This window comes from Pocillopora damicornis, chromosome 4 (genome assembly GCF_964200805.1).
Source record: "Pocillopora damicornis chromosome 4, jaPocDami1.2, whole genome shotgun sequence".
NCBI lineage: Eukaryota > Metazoa > Cnidaria > Anthozoa > Scleractinia > Pocilloporidae > Pocillopora > Pocillopora damicornis.
In genome coordinates this window covers 1,676,166-1,702,078 of record NC_142673.1, presented here as the reverse complement: position 1 = coordinate 1,702,078, position 25,913 = coordinate 1,676,166, and the positions used below count along the sequence as shown (strand labels likewise).

Here is a 25,913-nt window from a genome sequence, read left to right as displayed (position 1 = left end):
ATCAATGATGTTTTTTCTACAGAAATGAAAACTCGAGGACAGTGTGGAGTTATTTCTCGTTGAACTTTGGGCAAACCTTTACGTTCTTTTACCTTCGACTGATCTTTCTTTTTAATGATGCGAAGGTTCAAAACTTGTTACCCCTTTCAAAATTTTCACAAATGTTTAAAGTATGATATTTTTTTGCTAGGAGTGAATTTTGGTTCATAACAACGACACAGAAATGGCTTTCAGCCATTATACTAAAAGTAGGCCGACTGTCGACTGAGATGAAGCAAAAAACAAATTCAGTGGATGAGGTCCATTGAAGAGGACTGGTTGCTTGGTTGAAAAGCAAGTGAATTGTACACTGTCTGTATTGCCTCTAAATGCCCTTTGATTCCTGGGCTGAAGCATTGGCTGCTCAATGCTGCGACAATTTGTGATTGCATATTATTTGAAACATGTAAACTTTCAGCGTTTGGTGAGATAAATTTTTTAGTAGGAATGATCAGTTGAACTGAGAGTGCTTGCACGAAACCCTGGCGGAGAGTCGAATAGACTTTCCAATAGCCTGAAAAGTAAACATTAATCTGGTATTTACAGTTCAATTGGCCACAAATTCAGTTCTTTTAACGCTAGTTTTTTTTTTAAGGGATTCAGTAAGTATTTAAACAAACCTGATGTCTATCGGTTCCTTAATAATCCGCGGTTAGAAATATAGGGAGGGAGGGGTTCGGGGAGAGGCTCATCCTACACCAGACCAATCGCATACCCCTCTTTGTAGTCCCCTGCGTAGTTCATTGGTACAAACAAACCTGTTTTCAATCTCAACAAAGCAAAGCAAATTGGATGTTACGTCATTTTTGGCTGACCTCGGAATGCAATCAATGTACTGTCGTATGGAGTAAATGGGAAGAAAAGTAAACACTATGCACTATCGTTTTAACCAAATATTCCAATTTCATAACTATGAGTGCAAACTGTTGAGGGGTAACCGGTTTTAGTTTGGAAAAACCCTAGGGATCAAGGTTTCTATGCACTATTAGTAAACTATCTGCCGCAAGATTACAGAAAAAGTCACATGCATCATTACAGACCAATTTATATCAATGTTTGGAAGAGTAAGCGTTCTTTTGGGTAAAAAGGCATTCTGAGAGTTTGCGACACTATCGCCAGATGGCCAGTGGAAGTAATCAAGACCCTATTCGAAATTTGGCTGACCTCGGAATGCAATCAATGTACTGCCGTATGGAGTAAAAGAGAAGAAAAGTAAACACTATGCAATATCGTTTTAGCCAAATATTTGGTGTTCTTGACTAAGAATGCAAAATTTAAAGGGGTAACCGGTTTTAGTTTGAAATTACAAGCGTCCAGTAATAACTGAATAGGGAAGAAAAAGAGTTCAGACTCTCGATTTCCATCCATTTTCTTCTCTAATCATCTTGGTTCCACATATCCCGATGTAATCACTCTATCTATTAAAATATGTCATCAGGTGTAATTGCGATGGAAGCAATTAAAACAACTGAATCACGGGCCTTCTTTTGATACTTCACCAACTCAGAGGGATCAAGGTTTCCATGCACTATTAGTAAACTGTCTGCCGCAAAATAACGGAAAAGCGTCACATGCATCATTATAGACCTATATATATGAATGTTTGGAAGAGTCGGCGTTCTTTTGGGGAAAAAGGCATTCTGAGAGTTTGTGACACTAAGGCCAGGTGGCCCGTGGAAGTAATCAAGACCCTTTTCGAAATCGTGGGAAAATACACTAAAAATACGACGAAAGACTCAATACGACCTTGAATGAAATTTAACTATAGTTTGAATCGTAGGTATGATGGAAGAAGCCTCAGTTGATTTCTTAGTTTAGGGGACCGTTTAAAGACGAGTTGGGAGATGAGTTGACCGGAGAGGAAAAAACAATTTGGAGTTATCGCCTATTTAACCCCAGCAGTAATAAAATTAAGAGAATTATACGGTCTGATGGTTCCATCAATCAGAACCGTGTTCTTCGGACTGTGATGTATTTACAAGAAGTCTTCGTCGTATTTTCAACCTCAGTCAGCGCTACATAACCGGGTTCAGTGAAAACAAAAGAAAAGAACATTTAAGTTTTAACTGTAAAAGTTACATTACTCTGAGGTTTCAGACAGGTTTTACCGGGTCTGTTTGGAATTTAAAAGATCAGTGCACTTACGTTCGACTCGGCTAATTTCGATCACAATCATAATTTGTAATTGCTTGACTACTCTATGGGATTGACGATAGAAATTTATTCAAGAGACGTTTCAATGAGCCAACTAAGCACATTCATATCGAATGTAGAGGAATTTCAAAGTTATAAGACATGGCAATATTTGTTGACGCACGAAGGATTATTATTTCCGCTTTCGCTCAGAATCCGTGGAAATTACACTTAAATGTTAAATACCCCTACAGGGTTAGGTTTCGGACGATTTCTGTGTCACTATGTAGTTGCTTTTCATTTAAAAGGAGGCAAATATCTGGCAGTTTGAGGAATGATCATTTAAGTGCAAGTAACATTTCGAAACATGCCGTGTTGTCGTGTTCGGACCTGTCCAAACTTCGTGAATAGTTAACAATAAATTTGGTCAACGGTCACTTCGTGAATTACCATTAAATTTCCTTTACGCTTGCTTTAAGAACTTTTAAGGTATTCCAAAAGATCCTCTGTCGATTACTTATGGAGTCATTCTTGCTCAGGTTCAACTAATGTAGTTCTAAGATTCCAAGTACTGATTATTTATTTAAGACGGAACCATGGAAAGTACAGTAAGCTTTTTGTTTTATCATTTTTATGAATCTCTTGGAATTCTGTCTCTAGCTTGAAAGGTTTGACATTCGCTCAATTGCGAGTTGGAAAGAATATAAGAGTTTGATCGCTACTTGAAAGTATGCTCATTCTGAAATTACCCGAAGGGCGTAAATCAATTGTACAGTTGTGGTCACAGTACAGAGAAAAAGCTCTGCACGTGAGTTTAACAATTTATACATCTCAGCGCCCTCGGCAAAATATCAACATACTCAGTCAACCAAATCTGCGTGGTCTGAGAACAGGAAAACGGACCACGAGTTGTTTATGTTCCTGTTTTAAACTCAATAGGGTGAAGAACGCGACAAACAAAAGATTTCACAAGCAGAAAAAGCAGAGCAAAAGCTTCGCACGTGTGTCTTGTCTGACAACGGGAACACACTATTTAGAACTCAACGCCGCTTACATATGTCACATGGTATGCTGAAGTCGAGGTCTGGCGTCGTTAGAGATAGTAGAGACCTCCAGCCATTTGCTAAATTACCGAGACAAATACCGATTCCTTTTTAATCGACCTTTTCTTTTCCGTCGTTGACCGGACTGCTTAAAGTACTTAGTGCCTCAGTCGTGCTTGATACATACGGGTCTCGAAGACACAAAAACATGATCAAATTTTATTTCACATCGGGGCAATTCTCAACCTGAGCTAATCGTTATTGGTACAGCTTGAAATAATAAAAATACCCCTGGCGGGATTCCCCGACCATGGCTGGTCTAACGCTGTGCTAAGAGTAGATATGACATCACATTCAAACTGAAAAGTAGACGCCAAAGTGATTAAAATGCCGTTTATCTGAATGTTGTTCATCTAAAACTCAGAATTAATAAATAAAAGACTACTTGTCCACTTTTCATTTTGTACGCTAGGAGGGGTGTCTTAGAAATAAAACAGGCAGCAGGCCTCACCCCAAGGCCCCTACTCAGCTTTTTATAAAAAATAAAATAAGACTGCATGCATAGCCAGGTATACTTCGTTGAGAACTCAAAACTATCTGCCGCTTCCGCTTGTCTTTTTCGGAATATGACAGAAAAGCGTCACATGCATCGATATTGACCAATATATATCAGTGTTTGAAAGAGTCAGCGTTCTTTAATTTTTGGGTAAAAAGGCGATCTGAGAGTTTGTAACACTAAGGCCAGGTGGCCCGTGGAAATAATCAAGACCCTTTTTGAAAACGTGGGAAAATATGCTAAAAATGCGACGGAGGACCCAAACTCAGTACGGCCTTCAATGAAATTTATTTATAGTTTGAACCGTAAGCATGATGGAAGAAGCCTCAGTTCATTTTTAAGTTCAGGAAACCATTTAAAGGCGAGTTGGGAGATGAGTTGACCGGGGAGGTAAAAACAATTTGGAGTTATCGCCCATTTTCAGTTACGTCTTACCCCTAAAGTAGTCAAATAAACAGATTTATACGCTTTGATAGCTCCATCAATCAGATTAGTTTACAGGTCTGATTGAGGAAGCCATCAGTCAGAACCGCGTTCGTCGTTTATACCTTTTTGCCATTGCCAGCGCCATGTTGGACATGGAACCGCGCACACATGAGAACGAGGTTGGGGTTGACTCATGTTAAATCTCGGTGGGCGCTTTTGGTGAAGTTCGTTCGTGGACAGTAAAATTGTTCGATTTTTAAGGAAAATGGATGGTCGTAGTCGAAATTTCGATAAAGCTAATGTTTTTTTCCCAAAAAGAAAGGTAAGCATTGTGCCGCGTTGTTGTTCAAATACATTTTATGGCCCCAATGGTTTGCCTACGAGCTTTCGCTTCTTCAAGTTTATGCACGGAGGCATGTATTTTTGCTAAGTATTTATCGTTCTATACTTATCTTATTCTCTGTGAATTATAGATGAGCGTAACTATTGTTGCAAAATTAGTACAAATTTTCTATTCGGTCCCGAATTGTTTTAAGTTTAATAGAGTTCTTTTATTCCGGCAATAAGTCAATAAGTTCAGGTACTGCTCACCTGTTTACTACATGGCTTGCCTAAAACACTCCTAACAGAGAAACTGTTGGAAAGTAATTGCTTTTAACAAAATAACCAAGACACTGTACCCTCAGAGTTTTCACTTATTATGGCAGACCCAGAAAACTGATATAAATTTGGTTGCAATTGTGACAAAAGCAGTTTTCAGTAGTTGTTATTTTTGTTTTTTATGATAGCATAGTAATCCACTTTGGATGCCACGTGCAAACCTTTGTGTCAGAAGGCCTCTAAGTGCTAAGAATGGGAATATCAATTCCATGAATGTTTATCACTGACAGAAACTTAAATGTGTGTAAAGGACTAGCATTGTTGAGATCAGTAGCTGAGAGGAAGCATTTCTGTTCTCTTCCTTTAACCCTTAAATACTCAAGATCTGATTGTTAATTCTCCCCTCTGGTTGCTACACATTTACTTGTAAATAAGTTACGAGAATTTGATGTAAGATTAAGAGAACTTCTTCCTGATAAGTTTCAGTATTATCATTATCTGTTTGCTGGATAGTGTTTGGATATTATAGGGAGAAGTTACATGAATCAGTCACTTTTGGGAGTTTATAAATTTGTCTAATATTTTGGTCTGATTCTTTCAATGCTGTCATGCCACCTAATAAATTACCATGAGTCGCAAACTGAAATGGTTTTCAATGTATCATGGCATAAGTTGTCCTGGACCAGATGGGTTTCAAAATATTATGACATCTGTTAGTTATAGTTTCCCTCATGGGTTGATAGAAAAAAGGGTTATAATCAAGTGGTTCTACAGGTATAGTTTCCCATGAGATACAATGTAAAATGGCAAACTAAAATACATCTTGGTAAACAAAATGGGAACAACTGTAACTGAAGAATATGGTACAACAACAAGTACCACATCAACAACAGCAGCAATAACAAATCTCCTCTACCTAGAGGAGGGCTACAGCCTTTGCCTCGCTTTCTAAGCTTTACTGAACAGCTTCTGTGGTACTTCCTTTAATGCGTTCCTCTCAACACGATGTGGCGATATTCTCGTGAAACAACGGGGTAATCGTAAAGCTGAATGAAATTAATCTCGGGTAAATTACGGAGATGGCTCGACCATCCAAGGGCTGAAATCCTTACCATAGTTGCTTCGTATTTGAAGTCGCTCTGGTTTTGTTCTAGGTCCTGGACATCTGTAAGTAGTTCTCGGTTTTCTCCGCTACTCAATGGAAGAACGTATGACATCAGCAAAGTATAAACTTTCGACACTAAGTCGGCTCTAATTCCGCCCGTCGATTTTGAAATGGATTTTAAAATATCCCTGAGATCTTTTGCTCCGAGTTTCTGTATGTCATCTAATGACGAAATTTCCATAATGTTGTATTAAAGAACCGTTTTGAAGGGAGAAATTGCATTGAAAAGTGCATGGAAAGAAGTGAAATGTCAGCAGATCAGCTGTTTGAAAGAACCACCTGGTCAACCCCAGCCTCGTTATCGTGTGTGCGCGTTTAACTAATCCAATATGTCGCAGGGAACTGTAAAAAGGTAGATTGTGATGCATTTACGAGCATTCTTCAACGTATTTTCAACCTCTCAGTCAGCTCTACATAGCAGGGTTCGGTGAAAACAAGGTAAGGACAGAACATTTAAGGTTTAACTGTGAAGGTGACATTAGGTTTCCGATAGGTTTTACCGAGTCCGTCTGGAATTGAAAGGGTCAGAGCGCCCACGTTCGACTCGGCGAATTTCGATCACAATCGTAATTTGTATTTGCTTGACTTCTCTCTGGGGCTGATGATAGAAATTTATTCAAGAGACGTTTCGATAAGCCAACTAAGCACGTTCATATCGATTGTAGAGGAATTTCAAAGTTATAAGACATGACAACATTTGTTAACGCACCAAGGATTTTTATTTCCGCTTTCGCTTAGAATCCGTGGAAATTACACTTAAATGTTAAATACCCGTACAGGGTGAGGTCTTTGGACGATTTCTGTGTCACTATGTTGCTACTTTTCATTTAAAACGAGGCAAATATCTGGCAGTTTGAGGAATGATCATTTAAGTATAAGTATCATGTCAAAAGATGCCGTGTTGTTGTGTTTGGAGCTGTCCAAAATTCGTGAATAGTTAACATTCAATTTGGTCTATGCAGATCAACGGTCAGTCTGTTACCATTAAACTTCATTTACGCTTTGTTTAAGAACTTTTGAGGTATTCCAACAGATCTTCTGTCGAATAATGATGGAGTCATTAATCCGGTTTAACTAACGTAGTTCTAAGATTCCAAGTACTGATTATTTATTTAAGACGGAACTGCGAGAAGAACAGTTAGTATATATATGTTATTTGCCGGCTGGGAGGTCCGTATGGTGAAAAACTGTGACCGAGGTCTTGAAAATACTGCCCGTAGGCCGAGGGCAGCATTTTCAAGACCGAGGTCACAGTTTTTCACCATACGGACCGACCCTTAGCCGGTAAATAACATATTTATTGTTTTTAAACTTGAAGAAATTCTTTCCGAAAGAACCCGAATGATTTATGGACGTAAATACGGCAAGATCTTCCATAAACCGAACAATTTTTGAGAGGGTAAATGGTAGTTAAAATAGAGGTGATGCAAATTTAAGAGAGATGCCTCAGCGAAACATTTTCATTTCCGTAACGATAAAGGTGATTTAAAAGGCTTCCAAACAAACTTTGAAACATTATTTTTACAAGTATCTGTCACAATCTGACACCTGTCAATTAGAGAGCGCGCAAGAAAAAAAAAAGCGTAGGAACATTTGAAAACAAACAGAACTAGTTTGGCAAGGACTTTCACGACAGTGTTTCTTCAAAATCAGTTAATGATCTAACGGAAAGTATTATTCACTCTCATCGACCATTCATTCATGTACGAAGATTTACCTTTATTCATTAAGTAAACGGCGAGGAAAGTAATTGTGAGTAAATTCAATTTTTTTATTTTGAAGTTGTGAGAGTTAGCTTGTTTGTTTGCTATAATGGCGTGTTTAACTCTGATCTTTCCTTCACAAAAACTAAATTCGAACGGCACACTCCAACGAGACACAAGGGAATGTAATGCGGCCTTTTCTCAAAAAATTCCTTCAATTTCTGTTGTGCAATTTAAGGTACAAATGTCCAAATTGAACGGAATTGGAAAGACTCACCAGGAGCGTATACTTGTTGTAGAACTTAAATTAAAACTTCTCTCGCTCTTTCACTATGAACAAATTGCTCGAGAAAATTCAGATATTAAATGAATGAAAGTTCCATCGTTCAGTTTAACTGTAACCAAATACCTCACGTTTCAACTTTCTGGGTACTTTTTGTGAACGATTAAAATTAATTGCAGACGGTTTTTAGGCCGCTTGTCAACCAACGTTATGACACTATTGTTTATACAAATTCATTCTGAAACCAATATTTTTCTGTCAACCAAAGTGATTTGATAGAGAGAAAAGAGAGGATTCATAAGTTATTTATCGGCTTGAGGTAGTGACCGATGTGTTTGCTTAAAAATACTGCCCAGCCGGAAAACGAGGTATATTTATGAAAAATGACAACGAAAGTTGGGATGTACTCGGCGACTCACGAAAGCGTTACCGTGGCCCGTGGGCAGAGATAGGAAAATACTGACCGGGTAAAGAACCAATCAGATTGCAAGATTCGTTACCGTGCCCTCTAAAAAAACAATAAATTGTTTTATTATTTTATGATCCTGTTGGAATTCTGTCTCTAGCTTGAAAGACTTGACATTCGTTCAATTACGAGTTGGAAACAATATGACAGTTTCATCGCACCTTGAAAGTATGCTAATTCTGAAAATACCTGAAGGAAGTAAATCAATAGCTCGGTTGTGGTCACAGCACGACCTTAGCAAACCATGACGGCGACGGCGACGGCGACGGCGACGGCGACGGCGACGGCGACGGCGACGGCGACGGCGACGGCGACGGCGACGGCGACGGCGACGAGAACGCGACAAAACAAAATATTTTACGAGCAAAGAAAAAGCTCTGCGCGTGCGTTTAACAATTTGTGCATCTCAGCGCCCTCGGCAAAATATCAACATGCACAGTCACCCAAATTTGCGTGGTGAGAGAACAGGAAAACCGACCACGAGTTGTTTATGTTTCTGTTTAAACTCAATAGGGTGAAGAGCGCGGAAACAAAAGATTTCACGAGCAGAAAAAGCAGAGCAAAAGCTCCGCATGTATGTTAAAAACTTTGTACACCTCTTAAACACCATCTTACAGTCACCAACATTTGTCTTGTCTGACAACGGGAATACACTATTCAAAACTCAACGCCGCTTACACATGTTACATGTTATGCTGAAGTCCAGGTCTGGCGTCGTTAGAGATTGTAGAGATAGTTGAGATCACCTCCCATTCGCTAAATTATTGAGATAAATACCGATTCCCTTTTTGATCGACCTCTTCCTGTCCGTCGTTGACCGGACTGCTTAAGTTACTTTGTGCCTCAGTCGTACGTGGTACATATGGGTCTCGAAGACACAAAAACGTGGTCAAATTTCATTTCACCTCGGGGCAATTTTCAATCTGAGCGAATCGTTATTGGCACAGCTTGAAATAATGAAAATGCCTCTGATGGGATCTTCCTACCATGGCTGGTCTAACAGCGTGCTAGGTGTACACATTCAAACAGAAAAGTCGACGCCAAAGTGATTTACATGCGGTTTATCTGAATGTTGTTCATTTAACACTCACAATTAACAAATCAAAGACTACTTGTCTAGTTTTCGTTCCGCTCGCTTAGAAGGGTGTCTTAGAAATAAAACGGGCGCCAGGCCTCATCCCCAACGCCCCTACTCAGCTTTTTATGAAAATAAAATAAGACTGCATGCATAACTAGTTATACTTCGTTGAGAACTTAAAACTTTCTGCCGCTTCCGCTTCTCTTTTTCGGAATATAACAGAAAAGCGTCACATGCATCGATATTGACCAATATTTATCAGTGTTTGAAAGAGTCAGTGTTCTTTAATTTTTTGGGTAAAAAGGCATTCTTAGAGCTTGTGACACTAAGGCCAGGTGGCCAGTGGAAATAATCAAGACTCCTTTTGAAAACGTGGGAAAATATACTGAAAATACGACGAGAGACCCAAACCCAATACCGCCTTGAATAAAATTTATCTATAGTTTGAACCGTAAGCATGATGGAAGAAGCCTCAGTTCATTTTTAAGTTTAGGAGACCATTTAAAGGCGAGTTGGGAGATGAGTTGACCGGAGAGGAAAAAACAATTTGGAGTTATCGCCCTTTTTCGGTTACGTCTTAACCCCTGCACTAATCAAATGAAGAGATTTATACGCTTTGATGGCTCCATCAATCAGATCAGTTTACAGCTCTGATTGAAGAAGCGATCAATCAGAACCGTGTTCGTCGAGTTGCGATGCATTTACAAGCACTCTTCAACGTATTTTCAACCTCTCAGTTAGCTCTTCATAGCTGGGTTCAGTGAAAGTAAGGTAAGAAAAGAACATTAAGGTTTAACTGTGAAGGTGACATTACTCTGAGGTTTCCGACAGGTTTTACCGGGTCCGTTTGGAATTTTAAAGATCAGTGCGCCTATGTTCGACTCGGCGAATTTCGATCACAATCATAATTTGTATTTGCTTGAGTATTCTATGGGGTTGATGGTAGAAATTTATTCAAGAGACGTTTCAATGAGCCAACTAAGCACATTCATATCGAATGTAGAGGAATTTCAAAGTTATAAGACATGGCAATATTTGTTGACGCACGAAGGATTATTATTTCCGCTTTCGCTCAGAATCCGTGGAAATTACACTTAAATGTTAAATACCCCTACAGGGTTAGGTTTTGGACGATTTCTGTGTCACTATGTAGGTGCTTTTCATTTAAAACGAGGCAAATATCTGGCAGTTTGAGGGATGATCATTTAAGTGTAAGTATCATGTCGAAACATGCTGTGTTTTCGTGTCTGGACTTGTCCAAACTTCGTGAATAGTTAACATTCAATTTGGTCTAAGCAGATCAACGGTCAGTTTGTTACCATTAAATTTCATTTACGCTTGCTTTAAGAACTTTCGAGGTATTCTTACAGATCTTCTGTCGATTGATTTTGGAGTCATTTTTTTCCCATTAATCCGGTTTAATTAACGTAGCTCTAAGATTCCAAGTGATGATTATTTTCTAAGACAGAACTGCGAAACGAACAGTTAACTTATTGTTTTATCATTTTTATGAAACTGTTGGAATTCTGCCTTAAGTTTGAAAGACCTGACATTCGTTCAATTACGAGTTGGAAAGAATATGAGAGTTTGATCGCCACTTGAAAGTATGCTAATTTTGAAAATAACCGATGGACGTATATCAATAGCGCAGTTGTGGTCACAGTACGACCTTTAGCAAACCATGACGGCGACGTCGACGAGAACGCTACAAAACAAAATATCTCACGAGCAGAGAAAAATCTCTGCGCGTGCGTTTAACAATTTGTACATCTCAGCGCCCTCGGCAAAATATCAACATACACAGTCAACCAAATTTGCGTGGTCTGAGAACAGGGAAACCGACCACGAATTGTTTATGTTTCTTTTTTAAACTCGATAGGGCGAAGAACGCGACAAAAAAAAGATTTCACGAGCAGAAAAAGCAGAGCAAAAGCTCCGCACGTGTGTTAAAAACTTTGCACAGTTCTGAAACAGCATCTTTCACTCACCAACATTTGTTTTGTCTGAAAACGGGAGCACACTATTCAGAACTCAACGCCGTTTACACATGTCACATGTTATGCTGAAGATTGTAGAGATCTCCTCCCATTCGCTAAATTATTGAGATAAATGCCGATTCCTTTTTTAATCGACCTTTTCCTCTCTGTCATTGGCTGGACTGCTTAAGGTACTTAGTGCCTCAGTCGTGCTTGATACATACGGGTCTCGAAGACACAAAAACGTGGTCAAATTTCATTTCACCTCGGGGCAATTCTCAACTTGAGTGAATCGTTATTGGTACTGCTTGAAATAATGAAAATGCCTCTGATGGGATCCCCCGACCATTTGACATTACATTAAAACTGAAAGTCGACGCGAAAGTGATTTCCATGTGGTTTATTTGAATGTTGTTCATCTAAAACTCTCAATTGAGAAATAAAAGTCTACTTATCCAGTTTTCGTTTCGTACGCTTAGAGGAGTGTCTTAGATATAACATGGGCAACAGGCCTCATCCCAAGGCCCCTACTCAGCTTTTTATGGAAATAAAATAAAACTACATGCATAACCTGGTATACTTCATTAAGAACTCAAAACTTGCTCCCACAGATGGGTGAGCGACCACATCCACGTGCTGCAACACCACCGCCATTTCAAGAAAGTAATCCAGGAACCCTGAAACCTTCAGGTCATTGTCTGTCATTTTCTATGTTAAGATATTTTTTTAACAAGTAAAACTGGCAATAACTTAGTTGTTGTATTATATACTCTGATGTGGCTGGTACATACAATGTCCAAGGATAGAGGTAGCCGGCAAAAGATGTGCGGGCTTCCAAGTGGCCGCTGGCTAGAAAACAAAATGAGAAAAGAAGGTGACACCTTAGAAAATGGATGTGAAAAGGGAAGGATGAGAGTATATAATAATAATAATAATAATAATAATAATAATAATAAAGCTAAGATAAGTTTTAGGAGGAATAACGAGAATCTGCAGTGAGAGAATAGGAAGACAGCTTGAGTAGCTGTTGTTTTAATTAATGACATAACATCTCAGCTGGTTTCTGGTTTCAGGTGGGTCACAAAAACCAGTTGAGGAAACTTTAGCAGGTATTTTCTCCTTCTGATGCTGTTTCTTTTATCCACCATTTTCTGTTTATGGAAATTGCCGTATGTATCTGTTAGGTTCAATACATTTTCCACTGCAAAATTTTGCATTTATTTACAGGAATCTATAGAAATTTGTCTCTTCTTCCCCGAACGGTACCGCATTTCGTCAATCGCGAAACAGAATGCGTAAAAATCAGAGAGTACCTTTCTTCACTGCACGATTGCAGATGCCTTCTCATACATGGTGCCACTGGCATGGGGAAGACAACTGTGGCGATTAAAGTGGCAAACGACATACTGAATTCTGACGGACGTACTGTGGTGATCTACGTTAACTGTAGGAACATAAAACTATTTGATGATTTTGCAAAGGAGGTTCTTCGGCAAGTGTATCACTATCCTGTGGAGAATCCAATAGCTGAGCTGAAAAATCGCTTGAAAAGCCAAGATTTTTACACGATTTTGTTATTGGATAATTTTGAATTTCTTCTTCATTTGGATGACAGAATGGAGCTCCCCGAAAATGAATTGTCACTCCAGCAGATGAACCCATCTGAGGAAGGATCGAGGATTAAGAAACTAATCAATGAAATTTTAAAGGTTGCAGGCAAAGTCAAGCTTCTCCTCACTTCTTCAGAGAAAGTTTGTTTTCCGGAGGCAGGTCGAGAAATGGTTCATCTGTCGCCTTTTAAGCCAGAAGAATCCGTTGAGCTTTTTAAAAGAGTTTGGAAGGATAGGCAAGTCAATATAACTCAAGCACATGAATTGTCAGAGATTTGCAGTGGTATTCCCTTGGTCCTTTACACCCTGGCCTCCTCCCACAATAACCTGCTAAGTCTCTTGAAAGAGATGACCTGTTCTTTGCCTCAAGAAAAATTCGAGTTCTTGACAAAGATTCAAACGGTATCAGAGAATATGAAGATCAACGTTTGTATCGATTATTGCTTCGAGAGGCTTGTTTCGAAAGAAAAGTGTGCCCTTATCAGATTTGCATTACTTAGAAGGCGTTTTTCTCTGTGTGAAGCGGAGAAAATATTTCAATCAACGGAGATGAGTGCGTCCCAGCTCAGACGATGTGGAGTGGAACTGTCCCAGCGATCACTTTTAGAAGAACACATTATTGGAGATGAATGCTCCTATACCCTCCTTCGAGTAATTCGTGATTATTGTGAAACTAAAGCAATGGAGCAGGAGTTTTGTGAAGTGATCTTAGATGCTCGGAGGGCGTTTATCCTTCATTTTTTAACCTTTATGGAAGACATCTTTAAAATGTTCCTGAGCCAGAACGCGTCAGAAGCTATTGCAGCCTTTCAGAAAGATGAGGCAAATGTCATGCAGCTCGTTGAATGGTGCAGAAATGGTCAAATGGATGAAGAACAAACAGGAAAGTGCATTGATGTTTTCAACAACGTGGCGGAGCTACTGGCGAAGATGATGGCAAAGGCCAAATTTAAATTTGCCTTTGAATCTTTACGAACGAGATGCGAACAGATGGAAGATCAGACGAGACTGAGCGATTGCCTCACATCCTTGGGGATGAAAGAAGTATTCAGCTGTTCCTGTCCTCCAATCGGTCTGTGTGCTTCCGCCGCTGACAGAGCCAAAGAATACTTCACGAGGGCTGACCAAATCCAGGATAATCTTGGAGTTAGAACCGGTAACAGCCGAGCTCAGTGCCTTGCCAAACTTGGTCGATGTCTCGCCAAAGAAGGCTATTTTGAGGAGGCAAATGAAAAAGTCCAACAGGCAATCAACATTCGATGGGCTCAAGGAGAGAATGACATCGTTATGCTCGGTGCAACGTTTAATGATCAGGGAGGTAAGTGTACAGAATGATTAAGTACCAAATTAATTTGCGAGCACAATGATCATACATTTTGCAAGGCAGTTTGTGAGATCGTATTTTAAGGTTATCTTGAGCATTTGTTTATGTATGAATCTTCAAAATCGATGATAAAAGATTCACGATTGAAAATGATGTACAAATTGTGGCCTGTGCTCTGAGCGAAAAAAGCAAGAGAAGCATCCAAATCTACCATTATGATTCTAGCCTCTCATTAGTCAAGATTCAACTGAATAGCCGTCATTCATTTAGTATGGACCTTGAAAGGATGCTTAGAACATTGAGAAAGTGAATTGTATTGAAAAGTGTCTTGATAATGTTTGTAATCAACTACTAGATAAACGAAATCCTTCACACGAATTATAATGTATACTACTTTAAAGGGGTTTACGGCTGCTTCAAAAATCCTTTCTCTAAGAAAACTAAAATCACTTTTACTACCTCTCTTTATATCTTCATGGTCAGCCGAAAATGACTGAATTGGAATTATTGTATTATTTTATCATTTCTTGAAGGATAAGCATCTTTACATATTCAGTGATAAAACTGTGATTTCCTTGTTAGTGATCCTTTCGCTCGAGGAAAATCATGAGCAGGCAATCAAGGTCAGAGAAGAACAGACGCTACCCATTTACAGAAGAACACTGGGTGAACATCCTTTCACTGCAACTATCCTCAACAATCTGTCAAACAATTATTATGCCCTGAGAAAGTACAACGATGCAGAACGATATTCGAAAGAAGCGTTGGAGATTCGGCTCGAGTTACTGAAGGACCATCGAGACACAGCCAAGTCGTTTTTTGATCTTGCGATGGTTCATAAAATGAAGGAAGAATTCGAACCAGCCAAGGATTGTCTTGAAAGATGCGAAGCCATACAAAAGAAAATATTGGATGAGGGAAACGACGCTCTTACAAGGTAAACAACTGTCTATCACTATAAATTTTGCGTTTCATTAGGGCTCCTTTAGGCATGCAGGTGTTGATGAATTAAACATTAACACCTTCATCCACCTCCTTAATTCTTCAACCACTAAGATCTCATTATTAATTCTCCTCTCTGGCGGCTTCATATTTCCTTGTGGATTAGTTACAAGAATTTGGTGTTAGATCAAAATAACTTCTTCCTGATAAGTTTGAGCATTCTCATTACCTGTTTGCTGGACAATGTGTGGATATTATTGGGAGAAGTTACATGTTAATCACTTCTGGGAGTTAAAGGGTTAAGCGTTAAAAATTTCCGAGCTTTTGGTTAATGTGCCTTTCCTCGCACAGGACCAGGAAAGAGTTGGAAGAAGTAAAGAGGCGTCTATAGGGAGCCATGCAAGGGAACTCCTGAAATCCGGTGACAAACTCTGACAGAGAATCTCTTGATGTGAACCGTGTAATCTTGTCCAGTTCTGAGTGTCTTCAAGTGTACCAAGGCAGTACTACTTCGAGGTTCCTCAAGAATGATGATACAGTCACTTCTGCGTGACGTCTCCTCTTAAGCAATCGTCTTAGTTTAAAATGTAGGTAGTTATGGAACATTCTTTCTCCGTCACTGACATCTCCATTTTTGTCGAATTTGAGTCTGTTATGATCATGCATCAGTCACATAAAACATTCAGTCATTAACTGAATCAGACTTGAAAACAAGAGCTGAAAATTTAAATGATGGTTGCTATCATTATTATAGTGAACGTCCTAGGTCAAGTTTCACTTCACTGGACCGTTTTAGTTTCTTCGTAATGGTGTAAATAGGTGTGGTTTAAAGAAAGTGCCGTTGTTCTGGACAAGTGAGTCTGGCTATTTCCAGAGATCCTAGCCGGGAAGATTCTTTCCAGGCGTAGTCCTTTCAGTTAAGTGCTAACGATTGTATATATGTATAGATATTTAGAAACTTTTCGGCTTGTTCTTTACTGATTCAATTCAATTTAGAATAGGTGATATTTCACTAAAAAAGAAACAGTAATCGCAATTGATGGAGGGTAGCCTATCCAAGACATTCAAGGAATTTTAGATATCTTGCCCGTGTAACGTGTAAGTGTTTTACTGAGTTTATAATAATGAGAATGGTAACGGTTAAGTATTGCTAACTTTTATTATACCCCATTAGTTTGAGTTAAGAACATTAAAACAACATTTGTGATGTTGCTGACAGCTTTTAAATTCCTTGTTAAATTTTATATAGATTAAAAAACTGAAATAATCCAACAAGGTCAGTAAAACGCCTCAAAAAGACAAGGTTTCTGATAAATAAGTAATTGTTGGTTGACATCATATAATCATGAGGCTCGATTCGATAGTTTCTACTACTGACACGAACGTCCGAAAGGACTCCATCATCCTCGTTCCCACAAAGGTACAGCAAGACGGAAATTTCGTCTTCAAACGCGAAGCAAGGGCTTTGAAAGAGGACATGGGCGCTGTATGATTTCCTCCGAACTTCGTGTTCACATTGACTTCGTTCCTTTCTCAGCTAAACCTATCGGCAAATCATAATCCATACCTGTAAAACCCGTCAGACTTGTTTCATACAATTAACCAACAGTGTAAAATAAACTGATCCAGATGTCCAACCACTTCAGTAATAACATCAAAAACAGAACCCAGAGTTACAAGTTTTCTGTGTGATTCTTTTCATTACAGCATGTTCGCCACCTAAAGTTATTTTAAGGTGACTTTCCTCCTTAACCACCAGCATCATCTGATTTCGTGAGTTTTTCTTTTTTCTTCGCTGAGCATGCGTTCCTCTACCTCTTTTATGGTTCTGTTCGAATAGATCATTAGATATAAGAGTTTAATTAAAAGATTTTGTGAATACCTCTAGATTTCGGACTGAACAAGAGGCAACTACTTCATCTTGCTAGGGCTTATCCCGGTTTCGTTTGCAATAATTAGCCAAGAGTAACTAACACTTACTGTATAGCATGTCGGTCTATCGGTTCCTCACCGTCACAGTCATCCTCATCATCCTCATTGTCATTATATTCATCGTCATCGTCATTGTCGTCATCGATGACGATACCTTCGTTATCGATATGATTGTCATTGTCATTATCATAACCTCGGGCCTCTCGATTCGGAATCGAGGCGTTAACCATATTTGACCATGATGCCTCTTACAGCTGGAATTTGCAAGAATGAAACCTAGAGGCAGTGTTGAGGAAATTTGCAACATTTCACGAGACCAAAGACATAATAATTTTGGTTCCAGAAGGTAAGATCTTTACTGTTTTATGTTCGCTCACACTGGACGTGAACAACGCAAAAAGGTTTTAGGGTTAGTTTTTTAGCTGTAAGGTCCTAAAGTCGGAAGCAAGTAAATTCAATTTCCTTTGTTTTTAGCAGACTTGTTTCAGACGCTGAAAAATGTTTCCCAAGCTAGATAAGGACGCGGCCTGTCGTGGTACCTATAGAAATGAGAAAGAGTACGTCTCTTGAGACAAGCCCTGAAGCATCGTACAGGGTTACCGTGTAAACTAACCTTTCAAGCTCGCTGATCGTGGTAGGGTCATCCAGAACCCCTTGCATGCTTTTTTGAGAACCATCCCGAGATCAAACAGTACGACATTCTCGAGACGTTGAACAAATCTGTTTTCCTCAGCTGTTGATAGATCGTAATGTCGACGTATTTCCAAGACTATTCTTTGTATGGGCTGATTAGCTGTGATTGTCAAAGTCGCCGGAGGTTCGTCGGCTGAAGCAGTTGGCTGCGGATGAAAGGATTTCGTCGTCGTTGGAGCTTCCTCTCGAGAGCTGCGGCTTGTCATGTATCTGACGTCGATGATAGTACGAAGAGGAGCTGTGATAAGAAGAATTACTTTGGTCAGAATATCATGGTAATCACTTCAACCTCGTCATTCTCTCTGACGAAGGGCTAACGCTCCAAACGTCAGCTTTGAAACTCTTTACGGTGGCAAATTTACGTTATCAACTCAGTTGATAAAACTAAATTACCCTGTTATACTCTCCCACCGACACAGCAGCACGGTTTTTTCTTCAGAAACTTACTCTTATAATGGCGAAGTAGGCTATATAATTCAATATTCACTGAATTTCTTAAAGTAAGCCAGTCTCTTCCTTAAACTGACTTCCTCCTTCTGCCGATGAAGAGCCAGCCCGATTTGTCACCAATTCGTGAAGCTGTTCATTTTGATTCTCCAGGTCTTGAATTTGCCCCTCCACTCGAGCGAACCCTGATGCAAGACTTTCTTTTGTGATCATGTCTTTCTGATACATTTCCTGTAGTTCCTCGGCATTTCTTGCAGCCTCTGGAGTTAAGGGATCATACCGCAGCCTGTTGATTGCTTCTTCCCATTCAAGTTTTGTTTCTGCGCTGATATGGGAAGCTATACGTAAAAGGACTATTTTGATTTCATCCCAGAGTGAACAAAATTCTGCATCACTCGACTCTCCGCTGTGAAACCTATGAATATTATCATTGCAGTAAAACTTAATTCTGACGATGTCTGCAGTCGAGCTAAAATCACCTGTGCTTGGGGGACAATACCATCCGCTGCACAGAGGAGGTAGTTGCGTCGGACAAATAGTTTTTAATAGTAGAGAAAGGAGGCTGATGTCAAAGTCTCTTGATTCTTTAAACAATCCTAGTGCTGTATAAACAAGATCACGTTGAGGCTTGAGAAGAACGTAGCGCAACTTTTGCCTGGTGGCAGACCCACTGAGTTTGTTGCCAATATTTTTCTCTTGGAAGTGAAAGTGTTAATGAGGTGAAATAATTATCTTATTGATTTCGTATTCAGGATGGTGACTCCCTGGATCAAATATTGAAAAAGGCTGATCTAGTACATGAGGATATTTTGGGAGTTATCACAATTGCGGTAAGAACTAGTTTATATTTTATATATATTATGTATAGCAGATAGTAGGACAATTACCTATGTGTAGTCCAGGATTAATGTACACAGTATTACCTCAAGGATAAGAAAAACCTTGCATTTTGAGAAAGGGGAATTTTACGTCCAAAATTATGCTGCAGCCATCAAGGCTGAAAAAAGAAAAGAAAGATGTAAAATCCAGCTTTATTTATGGGATTGGATTCAAATTTAGATGGTCTTGCACTGTGCAGAGAGAGCAAGGAAAACCACATGCTCAAAAGGTAATCCTCCTTTCTGTGGAATAGTTAGACATGTTGCTCTCTATGTATTGTACTTGTCTGGCTATAAATTTCTGTTCAAACAAGACTTTGCATATGCAGGGCTCTAAGATCAATTTTTGGGTTGTGAAATATGTTTCTTACCCAGGTGTTAGTTGTATGAAAATTGTTCTCTTACAGATTTTAAAGGTTTAAGCTACCTTAGAGATAACCACAATATTATACACAGAGGTAGGTGTTGTAACCATGGTAAATTGTTATTGGTACAAAATTGCTTGTTCCATCCAGAAGGCAACATCCTCTTATGAGTGCTGCAGTGTACATCTATTTAATAATATTATTAATGCAGTGTACATCTATTTAATAATAATATATAGATTTAGCCAATGATAATTATATAAGATAAGTGAATGATTAACATTTGATTGTTTTTGTTACCGGTACTACTTAATTAAGAGTGTAATGGATTTATTACCATACTGCAAGTTTTTTTCAGTGATGAGGTTGAATGATTATGCTTTACTACTTTTGAGCAGGATTGTTTGATGCTTCTGCTACATTCAGTCAAACCTGTATTAAGCAGCACCATATTAAGCAATCACCCTGTATTAAGCTGTTGGTAGTTTAAGTCCCAAAATCTTTTCCCATGAATTGCTGTAATTTTCACCTCAAGCCTGAAATACAGACAGGCCCAACAGCCTATTTGAACAGTCACTTAAGGCAGAGCCACACAAATAAAACTCAGAGTAACCTTTCAAGTCATTTCATTCATTCTGTGTTTATCTTCCAAAATCAATGTTAGCACCTTAAGTTAAAATGTCCAAAGGGTATTAAAAATTATCTTTCTTCTTTGGATTGTTAGGAAAATATTATGTGCGAACATCATGCAAGTCATTTGCTGGTCACCTTTATTGAACAGTCACCCCACCATTCCCCATGGGTGACCACTTAATACAAATTGGACTGTAGATTGCAATGGGCAACCATCCAACTCATTTCTTGACAAAGATGTGAATCAAAGCAGTTGAGTTATTGCATGCCTTCTATGATAGTTTTCCCTTCATTATTGATAGTGACCTAAAGTTGTGAGACAATCGATTAAATAAATTTATTTATCATTTGTACGCCCTTGTGAACTGAATTCCCGGTTTTCTGGGAATTCCAAGGAATTCTCCAAAATTCCCAATTATGTAAATAACCCTTGCAAACTGAATTCCCAGTTTTCTGGGAATTCCTAGGAATTCCTAGGAATTCTCAAGAATTCCCAACTATGCAAATAAGCTCTGATTTAAAAAGCTTGGAATTACTGGGAATTTCTGGGAAAGGAAGACTCCAGTTTTGTGAAGACTGGAATTCCTAGGAATTCTCAGCTATATAAACTACCTATAATTTAAGAAGGGTGGAATTCTTGGGAATTTCTGGGAATTGAATTTGAGGCAATTTAAATACCCTGAGGTCCACATAAATTCTAAGAAATTTTCAATACATAGAATGTGAAGGTTTTAACAAAAAGAGTAATTTCAGATGCTTAAAGCTTTGGCTCAATAAAAAGGTATGCTATACAAAATTTACCAAGAGATATACATACATGTATATGTTTATAACTTAAAGATCATGAAATTTATTATTCAAACTAAGTTTTAGTAAATCTCTACATTAATATGGATTTTCTCATGAACCAGTAGTCAATTATGTTAAATGGAATTGTCAATTAACCCAATGTACTCATATCACAGATTTGCTTTCTAACCTCAAAGGATTCTTGGATTCCATGATCATAAAATATCTTTATTGTGATGCAAAATGTCTCATGTTCACTGATGTGCCAAAATCATCAAACATTCATTAGCTGTTTCTTGGTACACAACTTCCACAATAATTAACAATAATTACATTGTTATCTACACTTAAAGAACTTTGTTGGTTATGAACTTAAGTTACTTCCCTAACCTACATTACTGGTTGCCTTTGTTAAAAAACTTTGGAACAGTCAAGCTCAGTTGCCTCAAACACTGTCAGAGACTTTTTGCTGACATTTTTATTTTTTGTTGACATTATTTTTTTCTTTCTTCATGATTGTTGTTGCTGTTTTTTTTTCAGTTTTTTTGCTCTGTTTTTGTGACTGATTGCTGTAATCTGTTTTGCTGCTTTTATTCTTACAAATACTTGTGGATCATCCACACACTTTGCAAACATTTGGCATGCAGACAAGACAGAGGTCGTCAATGTTCCCTTTGAGAAAAAACACCTTTTAAATGATGTCTTCAGTTTACTTTATTTGAAACTCTGATCTGAAAATATTTTTAAAACAAGACTTGTTAGTAGCGAGAAGTACAAACCAAGTTTCCTTTCATAACTTGATATCTTATATGTCACAATCACTGGATCTCCCAAAAAATATTACATCTTTTTATTTTTGGTGCAAAATACAAGTCCTTCTTTATATACAAATGAAAAGTGCAAGTCACACTTCAATAATAACAGCTCTAAAGTTTACTTGTTGTTCTTCTCTGTCTATCAGCTATCAACAAAATTGTTTTATACTTTGGACAGTGCACAACTATTTGTGGACCAGAGTTCCAACGCACCTCTGTAATCGCATATAGTTACATCTGTCTCTTGTACAAATGTTTCTCCTTTGTAAGACGCACTGGGATCATCTATGTATCTCTTATACTTCCTAATGTGGTATCCTTCTTTTATAAATATGAGGGTAAAAGACGATTTGTAATCGCATTCAAAATTGTGATTGGCTTGTGTTATTTCTCACCTTTGCCATGAACACAGCTCAAGTGAGTTTCGAGTCTTTGTTTCCTCGACAACTTTCTGCCACAAATCGTGCATTTGTAGTGCAATCCATTCTTGTCGATTATTTCTACATGGAGTGAGCTCACATCATTATTTATATCACCAAGGTATCTGTCGTCTAGAAGCGTAGAACCGGTCGGAGAAGTCAGAACAAAGTTGTGCACTTTAATTAACACTGCAATCGGCAAGCCAGCGGATTCACTCTGCTAGCCAATGACAAGTCCTAAAAGATCCACGTGATCATGCCCGTGTCGGAAGACTCCATTTGGCGCTCATCTTTGAATGTACTTTTTATCATAGTTAGTTGAGGGGACTGGTTGGGAAACCCGGCGAACTTCAGAGGAGCAACTCTTTGTTCTGATTTTCGAGTGATCACGTGTTCACGACCGTGCACACACACACACACACACACACACAAAGCAAGATGGCGTATTGAGTAGCGTTATTCCGTTTGTAGAACAAAATTGTTTGATATTCGGGCGAAAGAAGACTTTGTTGAAATCAGATACTAGAAATATAGCATCCTGGGGAAATTATGCCCGGCGACAACTGCGCTGTGTTTGGCTGTGGGACCAGTAGAAGGACGAAAGGCACTGAAATTTGGAAGTTGCCTGCACCAAAGGACGAGGCTCACAAGAAATGGAGACAAGAGTGGCTGAACGAAATTACAAAGACAAGAGAAAGCGATGCTCCATTTAAAGTCTTAGTAGCGAAGGACAGGATCTTTACCTGCGAAAAACACTTCGAACCTGAGGACGTTGAAATATGTAAGTAGCTCGAACTTGTACGAGCGAGTGTAGACTGTCACGGTGTCGATTTGTGTTTAGATATCAGTCCTGTATATTCTGTGTAGTCGTGTTAGTGGTGCAATTCAGGCGATTTTTACTAGATATTGACTGTATATGGGGTTTTTCCATCCATTGTATCGCCGTTAAAACTTGGCGTGTAATTTTTTTATTTTGTTTATAGTTCATTCAGAGAAAATGACTAAGAAGAAGGCTCGGTTTGGTGCTCTTCCCAAGTTGAACAAGCCGAAAAAAACTCACGAGACTCCAAAACCCGAGCAAAGACCTGAGCGAACCATTGTCCGGGATCTGATCAAGAAGCCGCAAGTTCATTACAAGACTTTCATGGAGTTTGTCAGCGCTTGACTAAGCTAAAGAGCCTTCAAAACTGGAACATTGGAACATTTTCTGACAGAGCTGTCTTAAAACAGGTAGAGATTCCATATGTGCTTCCGAAGTTTGAAATCGTTGTGGATGATAGTCTAGCATTTACAGTAAGAGTTTATGGCTGTTATTTTCCGGAGGATCATCCTGTGTACCTTGATTATCGGCGTACAGTCAGGAATATATCCATACATAGTCTTGCTGAACTGTTGGGGGAGAACTACAGTTTGTGTTGTGGAGTTGACACACTAGAGATGACAAGCACACTGTTTCATCATGTTGTTCCCATGAGTGAGGGGTTAGAGGAAGACGAACAGTTTCCACACAAAGGTTACTGGAGAGTAACAACACCATCAGAATCCAGAGGACAGTGTCATGCCCGAGTGGGAACACTAGGGGTAGAAGGGATGCCTGCCATGCATGGGATCAAGTTACACACACCAAGCTTCCATGCAGAAAAAAATTAAAAATTGCTTGACTGTTTCAATACATGTACATTAAACTGGACATAATGGCATTGCAGACAACTGATTTTAGAGCAAGGGTAGAGTGGGAATGTAAAACTCCAAATTTGAATGCTTTTTTACTTTAAAAAAGCACCCAAAAGAGTGATATTTCAAGTGGGCAATAATATTGCTAGAAAAGTGGTTGCTCAGGGATTGTATTTTCTCATAATGAGGTACTTCAAACAAAAAAGTCCTTCCCTTTCCGGGCTTTATTCAGACCAAAGCGAGTATCTGTTGACTTTCCAGTTTACAGCAACCAATACATGTACATATATGCACAGTCTTCAAGTGCTTTAAGTAGGAGTTATATTTGCAACAAATGCCCAACAGAAACAGGAAAAGGAACATTTTTTAGCAGCATATGTTAGTGTTTTTTACATTCTTTTATACAGCAAAAAGTAAAAATTTTAAAACAGTTCTAATGAAGCCTCTCTTGTTGTTGCTCTTCACAGCTCCTGCTTATCTCCTTGCGAAGTGCCTTAGCTTTTGATTGCTTCGTATTAATTTTATGACGCTGGATAATATCCTTGGCAAAAGAAAATGAACGCACCCTGACATACAAGTGTACAATACCATGCAAGATATCTTTGACAATGTGATTGTCTGGAACAAGTTCAGCATCAGAAACTAATAAATAGTAATTTGACAACAATTCACTATCACTCACTGATTTGCCCACAATATCAGCTATGTCAACTCGAGCCAGATTGACTGTAGATGTCATTTGTCGAAAATAATGTTCTTTTCTGATAAAAATCTTTTCTGCTGGCTTGGTTATGGACCAAAGACCTCCACGACTCAAACTTGACACCAGTCTTTGTGAATCAGACCCTGTCTCCAATTTTCCAGCTTTTAAGATTGCCATAGCATGATTGCTTTCAATTGTTGATATTTTTGCATGCTGCTTGTGTAGATTATGTAATACATAACCTCCCACATATTGAAGACCAGCCTTCTCTCTCTCTGATAACAGAGTTTGGGTTGGATGATTGCTGCTACAACAAGCCTTCATGGACTTGCAGTATACCAGCATACTATATGCCACCTTAGTTGCTAATAATGTTGCAGCATTGTGGGATAGTCCTGAAAAAAACTTTGTGGACTGCAATGGCACTTGACCATAATATTTTCCATAAAACTTCTCGATGTCCCCATTTTTCAAATATCCATCATAAATTGTTTTCAGCACGGTAAATTCATCAGTTCCCTCATCAAATTGTTTGAATTGGTACAAATTCAACTCATTCCTAAGGCTTGGTGCAAAAGCTCTGCCTCTGTTTACAGTCTGTATGGCATATTTTACAATTTCAGCAAGACTGCTTGGAGTGAGAGTCGTCCGTTCCTGTCTGTCGTTTTCATTAGGGTTATGTTTAGAAGCTCTGTGTCTCTGGTAGCCTCCTCTTGTCTTATATTTCTTTCCACATTCACTACAAACGAAATCTGCCGATTGAACCTGTGGTAAAAACGATCACAAAGTGGTCTTGGTCATTACCGCAAAATGCATGGACATTTATGGCCTTCAAAGTTAATTTAAGCTTACGTTTACGAACAGTTTTGTCATCTAGCTCGACAGTATCTTGGCGATACAAATTTCGCGTAGTTAACTTGTCAACGTTGGGTACGATGGTCAAGTTGTTGTCAAAGAGTCGCGTATGGTACACTTAGGGTCACTACGGCCGAAATAGGCCGAAGAATTCATATAGAATATACTTACATCAATCGCTGTAGTTGAAAAGTGTTTCTCGATTGCTTCATCCTCCTCTAACATGTTCAAAATCGTTTCAAAATCGTCTCCAAACACGAAGAGTTCGTTTGTAGCATCCGCCATCTTGTTTGTTGTGTGCACGGTCAGAGTCACGTGACGGGTCAATTCAACCTCGGCTGGGACTCTATTGTTTGGGCCTTTGAA

At 38.8% G+C, this 25,913-nt stretch overlaps 3 protein-coding genes, 1 long non-coding RNA gene and 1 pseudogene across 6 annotated transcripts in view; 3 read left to right on the top strand and 2 right to left on the bottom strand.

Moving 5' to 3' along the window:
* The window catches only part of LOC149046413 (dual specificity mitogen-activated protein kinase kinase 1-like), a 38,960-nt gene that overhangs the window by 6,445 nt on the left and 6,602 nt on the right, over positions 1-25,913 (top strand). The window lies entirely within an intron of this gene.
* On the top strand, positions 12,080-16,555 carry LOC149046417 (uncharacterized). Its single transcript, XM_089203220.1, has 5 exons — positions 12,080-12,158; positions 12,542-12,577; positions 12,696-14,396; positions 14,985-15,339; positions 15,696-16,555. The coding sequence occupies exons 1-5, from the start codon at positions 12,080-12,082 to the stop codon at positions 15,733-15,735; spliced, it is 2,211 nt and encodes a 736-aa protein (XP_089059346.1). The 3' UTR covers positions 15,736-16,555.
* LOC149046416 (uncharacterized) lies at positions 15,947-22,482 on the bottom strand. The gene is made up of 3 exons (XR_016185692.1): positions 22,292-22,482; positions 17,890-18,207; positions 15,947-17,172 (listed from the first exon to the last, which is right to left on the bottom strand). It is a non-coding gene; the product is annotated as an uncharacterized LOC149046416 (long non-coding RNA).
* Positions 22,630-24,426, top strand: LOC149046415 (uncharacterized; annotated as a pseudogene). The gene is made up of 2 exons (XR_016185690.1): positions 22,630-23,096; positions 23,299-24,426. The product of XR_016185690.1 is annotated as an uncharacterized LOC149046415 (transcript).
* On the bottom strand, positions 24,194-25,912 carry LOC149046414 (uncharacterized). The gene is made up of 2 exons (XM_089203206.1): positions 25,719-25,912; positions 24,194-25,457 (listed from the first exon to the last, which is right to left on the bottom strand). The coding sequence occupies exons 1-2, from the start codon at positions 25,830-25,832 to the stop codon at positions 24,423-24,425; spliced, it is 1,149 nt and encodes a 382-aa protein (XP_089059332.1). The 5' UTR covers positions 25,833-25,912; the 3' UTR covers positions 24,194-24,422.

Coding starts and splice junctions, on each gene's coding strand:
- LOC149046417 (XM_089203220.1), top strand. CDS start 12,080: ATGGGTGAGCGACCACATCCACGTGCTGCAACACCACCGCCATTTCAA. Junction 14,397..14,984: donor AACGTTTAATGATCAGGGAG/GTAAGTGTACAG, acceptor TTTCCTTGTTAG/TGATCCTTTCGCTCGAGGAA. Junction 15,340..15,695: donor GGAAACGACGCTCTTACAAG/GTAAACAACTGT, acceptor TTCCTCGCACAG/GACCAGGAAAGAGTTGGAAG.
- LOC149046414 (XM_089203206.1), bottom strand. CDS start 25,832: ATGGCGGATGCTACAAACGAACTCTTCGTGTTTGGAGACGATTTTGAA. Junction 25,458..25,718: donor TTTCAACTACAGCGATTGAT/GTAAGTATATTC, acceptor TTTTTACCACAG/GTTCAATCGGCAGATTTCGT.